Source organism: Oncorhynchus clarkii, chromosome 23, assembly GCF_045791955.1.
Source record: "Oncorhynchus clarkii lewisi isolate Uvic-CL-2024 chromosome 23, UVic_Ocla_1.0, whole genome shotgun sequence".
NCBI lineage: Eukaryota > Metazoa > Chordata > Actinopteri > Salmoniformes > Salmonidae > Oncorhynchus > Oncorhynchus clarkii.
The window spans coordinates 54,629,742-54,634,741 of record NC_092169.1 but is presented as its reverse complement, the minus strand read 5'-3'; the positions used below and the strand labels follow the sequence as shown (position 1 = coordinate 54,634,741).

The window sequence follows — 5,000 nt, the reverse complement described above, 5'->3', positions numbered from 1 at the left end:
GCCAGTCAGTCAGTCAGTCAGTCAGTCAGTCAGCCAGTCAGTCAGCCAGTCAGTCAGTCAGCCAGTAAGTCAGCCAGTCAGTCAGTCAGTAACACTCACTTTCCCTCCAGAAGCAGAACCCTGGGTCAGTCAGTCAGCCAGTCAGCCAGTCAGTCAGTCAGCCAGTCAGTCAGCCAGTCAGTCAGTAACTCACTTTCCCTCCAGAAGCAGAACCCTGGGTCAGTCAGTCAGTCAGCCAGTCAGTCAGTCAGTCAGTCAGCCACTCAGTCAGTAACACTCACTTTCCCTCCATAAGCAGAACCCTGGGTCAGTCAGTCAGTCAGCCAGTCAGTCAGTCAGTCAGTCAGTAACACTCACTTTCCCTCCAGAAGCAGAACCCTGGGTCAGTCAGTCAGTCAGCCAGTCAGTCAGTCAGTCAGTCAGTCAGTCAGTAACACTCACTTTCCCTCCAGAAGCAGAACCCTGGGTCAGTCAGTCAGTCAGTCAGCCAGTCAGCCAGTCAGTCAGTCAGCCAGTCAGTCAGCCAGTCAGTCAGTCAGTCAGCCAGTCAGTCAGCCAGTCAGTCAGTCAGTAACACTCACTTTCCCTCCAGAAGCAGAACCCTGGGTCAGTCAGTCAGCCAGTCAGCCAGTCAGTCAGTCAGCCAGTCAGCCAGCCAGTCAGCCAGTCAGCCAGCCAGCCAGTCAGTCAGTCAGCCAGTCAGCCAGTCAGTCAGTCAGCCAGTCAGCCAGTCAGTCAGTCAGCCAGCCAGTAACTCACTTTCCCTCCAGAAGCAGAACCCTGGGTCAGTCAGCCAGCCAGTCAGTCAGCCAGTCAGCCAGTCAGTCAGTTAGTCAGTCAGCCAGTCAGTCAGCCAGTCAGTCAGTCAGCCAGTCAGTCAGCCAGTCAGTCAGTCAGTAACACTCACTTTCCCTCCAGAAGCAGAACCCTGGGTCAGTCAGTCAGCCAGTCAGCCAGTCAGTCAGTCAGCCAGTCAGTCAGCCAGTCAGTCAGTAACTCACTTTCCCTCCAGAAGCAGAACCCTGGGTCAGTCAGTCAGTCAGCCAGTCAGTCAGTCAGTCAGTCAGCCACTCAGTCAGTAACACTCACTTTCCCTCCATAAGCAGAACCCTGGGTCAGTCAGTCAGTCAGCCAGTCAGTCAGTCAGTCAGTCAGTCAGTAACACTCACTTTCCCTCCAGAAGCAGAACCCTGGGTCAGTCAGTCAGTCAGCCAGTCAGTCAGTCAGTCAGTCAGTCAGTCAGTCAGTCAGTAACACTCACTTTCCCTCCAGAAGCAGAACCCTGGGTCAGTCAGTCAGTCAGTCAGCCAGTCAGTCAGTCAGTCAGTCAGTCAGTCAGCCAGTCAGTCAGCCAGTCAGTCAGTCAGCCAGTCAGTCAGTCAGTAACACTCACTTTCCCTCCAGAAGCAGAACCCTGGGTCAGTCAGTCAGCCAGTCAGCCAGTCAGTCAGTCAGCCAGTCAGTCAGCCAGTCAGTCAGTAACTCACTTTCCCTCCAGAAGCAGAACCCTGGGTCAGTCAGTCAGCCAGTCAGTCAGTCAGTCAGCCAGTCAGTCAGTCAGTCAGTAACTCACTTTCTCTCCAGAAGCAGAACCCTGGGTCAGTCAGTCAGCCAGTCAGTCAGCCAGTCAGTCAGCCAGTCAGTCAGTCAGCCAGTCAGTCAGCCAGTCAGTCAGTCAGTAACACTCACTTTCCCTCCAGAAGCAGAACCCTGGGTCAGTCAGTCAGCCAGTCAGTCAGTCAGCCAGTCAGTCAGTAACTCACTTTCCCTCCAGAAGCAGAACCCTGGGTCAGTCAGTCAGTCAGCCAGTCAGTCAGTCAGTCAGTCAGCCACTCAGTCAGTAACACTCACTTTCCCTCCATAAGCAGAACCCTGGGTCAGTCAGTCAGTCAGCCAGTCAGTCAGTCAGTCAGTCAGTCAGTCAGTAACACTCACTTTCCCTCCAGAAGCAGAACCCTGGGTCAGTCAGTCAGTCAGCCAGTCAGTCAGTCAGTCAGTCAGTCAGTCAGTCAGTCAGTCAGTAACACTCACTTTCCCTCCAGAAGCAGAACCCTGGGTCAGTCAGTCAGTCAGTCAGCCAGTCAGCCAGTCAGTCAGTCAGTCAGTCAGTCAGCCACTCAGTCAGTAACACTCACTTTCCCTCCATAAGCAGAACCCTGGGTCAGTCAGTCAGTCAGCCAGTCAGTCAGTCAGTCAGTCAGTCAGTAACACTCACTTTCCCTCCAGAAGCAGAACCCTGGGTCAGTCAGTCAGCCAGTCAGTCAGTCAGTCAGTCAGTCAGTAACACTCATTTTCCCTCCAGAAGCAGAACCCTGGGTCAGTCAGTCAGCCAGTCAGCCAGTCAGCCAGTCAGTCAGTCAGTCAGTCAGTCAGCCAGTCAGTCAGCCAGTCAGTCAGTCAGCCAGTCAGTCAGCCAGTCAGTCAGTCAGTAACACTCACTTTCCCTCCAGAAGCAGAACCCTGGGTCAGTCAGTCAGCCAGTCAGCCAGTCAGTCAGTCAGCCAGTCAGTCAGCCAGTCAGTCAGTAACTCACTTTCCCTCCAGAAGCAGAACCCTGGGTCAGTCAGTCAGTCAGCCAGTCAGTCAGTCAGTCAGTCAGCCACTCAGTCAGTAACACTCACTTTCCCTCCATAAGCAGAACCCTGGGTCAGTCAGTCAGTCAGCCAGTCAGTCAGTCAGTCAGTCAGTAACACTCACTTTCCCTCCAGAAGCAGAACCCTGGGTCAGTCAGTCAGTCAGCCAGTCAGTCAGTCAGTCAGTCAGTCAGTCAGTAACACTCACTTTCCCTCCAGAAGCAGAACCCTGGGTCAGTCAGTCAGTCAGTCAGCCAGTCAGCCAGTCAGTCAGTCAGTCAGCCAGTCAGTCAGCCAGTCAGTCAGTCAGCCAGTCAGTCAGCCAGTCAGTCAGTCAGTAACACTCACTTTCCCTCCAGAAGCAGAACCCTGGGTCAGTCAGTCAGCCAGTCAGTCAGTCAGTCAGCCAGTCAGTCAGTCAGTCAGTAACTCACTTTCTCTCCAGAAGCAGAACCCTGGGTCAGTCAGTCAGCCAGTCAGCCAGTCAGTCAGTCAGCCAGTCAGCCAGCCAGTCAGCCAGTCAGCCAGCCAGCCAGTCAGTCAGCCAGTCAGCCAGTCAGTCAGTCAGCCAGTCAGCCAGTCAGTCAGTCAGCCAGCCAGTAACTCACTTTCCCTCCAGAAGCAGAACCCTGGGTCAGTCAGCCAGCCAGTCAGTCAGCCAGTCAGTCAGTCAGTCAGTTAGTCAGTCAGCCAGTCAGTCAGCCAGTCAGTCAGTCAGCCAGTCAGTCAGCCAGTCAGTCAGTCAGTAACACTCACTTTCCCTCCAGAAGCAGAACCCTGGGTCAGTCAGTCAGCCAGTCAGCCAGTCAGTCAGTCAGCCAGTCAGTCAGCCAGTCAGTCAGTAACTCACTTTCCCTCCAGAAGCAGAACCCTGGGTCAGTCAGTCAGTCAGCCAGTCAGTCAGTCAGTCAGTCAGCCACTCAGTCAGTAACACTCACTTTCCCTCCATAAGCAGAACCCTGGGTCAGTCAGTCAGTCAGCCAGTCAGTCAGTCAGTCAGTCAGTCAGTCAGTAACACTCACTTTCCCTCCAGAAGCAGAACCCTGGGTCAGTCAGTCAGTCAGCCAGTCAGTCAGTCAGTCAGTCAGTCAGTCAGTAACACTCACTTTCCCTCCAGAAGCAGAACCCTGGGTCAGTCAGTCAGTCAGTCAGCCAGTCAGCCAGTCAGTCAGTCAGTCAGTCAGTCAGTCAGCCAGTCAGTCAGCCAGTCAGTCAGTCAGCCAGTCAGTCAGTCAGTAACACTCACTTTCCCTCCAGAAGCAGAACCCTGGGTCAGTCAGTCAGCCAGTCAGCCAGTCAGTCAGTCAGCCAGTCAGTCAGCCAGTCAGTCAGTAACTCACTTTCCCTCCAGAAGCAGAACCCTGGGTCAGTCAGTCAGCCAGTCAGTCAGTCAGTCAGCCAGTCAGTCAGTCAGTCAGTAACTCACTTTCTCTCCAGAAGCAGAACCCTGGGTCAGTCAGTCAGCCAGTCAGCCAGTCAGCCAGCCAGTCAGTCAGCCAGCCAGTCAGCCAGTCAGCCAGCCAGCCAGTCAGTCAGTCAGTCAGCCAGTCAGCCAGTCAGTCAGTCAGCCAGTCAGCCAGTCAGTCAGTCAGCCAGCCAGTAACTCACTTTCCCTCCAGAAGCAGAACCCTGGGTCAGTCAGCCAGTCAGTCAGCCAGTCAGCCAGTCAGCCAGCCAGTAACTCACTTTCCCTCCAGAAGCAGAACCCTGGGTCAGTCAGCCAGTCAGCCAGTCAGTCAGCCAGTCAGTCAGTCAGTCAGTCAGTCAGTCAGTAACTCACTTTCCCTCCAGAAGCAGAGGCACCACTCTGCGGTGGATACCCTCCCATCCTTGTAGCCGTCACAGGAGTTGAAGAATGGGCGGATGCACACCTCATACTTGTCCAGGTTGATAGCTGCCAGCTCGGCCTGAAATTAAAATGTATTTTTACATTTATTTGGTGTAAAAATAACACACATCACGTACTGTACATGTCAAACGAGATGAGCAATCTGATCCCAGAAAGATAACACCTGAAAGTATTCATTAAAACACTTGTTTTCAAAGTGGTCCTCCGTGGTAAAACAAATGAAAGGATTATCAGACAAGACAAAGTTACCTGGTCCAGATACAGGTCATTATTAGTATCCAGCTTCGAGAACATCCAGCCTATGGAATCCTTACAGCTGGCCACCAGGCTCTTGTCCAGGACTGAGGAGAGAATACATACACATAATAATTATACATTTTATTTTACGAGATGTCTTTCAAGACACATCAAATCAAATCCCAGATCAATTAAATTCAATCAAAACAAAAGACTAAGTTAAAACTAAATGTGATTTAGTTTACGGAGCCCAGGACTCCCTGGAAAACAGTGGCAGGTGTTACTGAGGGGACTATCCTGGCTAAACAAATACAAGGAAATGACTTGATTGTGAATGTGAT

The 5,000-nt window shown here is 52.6% G+C and overlaps 1 protein-coding gene across 1 annotated transcript in view; it reads right to left on the bottom strand.

Annotated features, from left to right (window-relative positions):
- Nucleotides 1-5,000, bottom strand: part of LOC139381651 (testican-2-like) — a 120,781-nt gene that overhangs the window by 29,292 nt on the left and 86,489 nt on the right. The window contains exons 7-8 of the mRNA XM_071125332.1: nt 4,672-4,763; nt 4,354-4,480 (exon numbers count right to left, since the gene is read on the bottom strand). Of these exons, the coding sequence (XP_070981433.1) occupies nt 4,354-4,480; nt 4,672-4,763 (219 nt within the window). The remainder of the gene's footprint in view (nt 1-4,353; nt 4,481-4,671; nt 4,764-5,000) is intronic.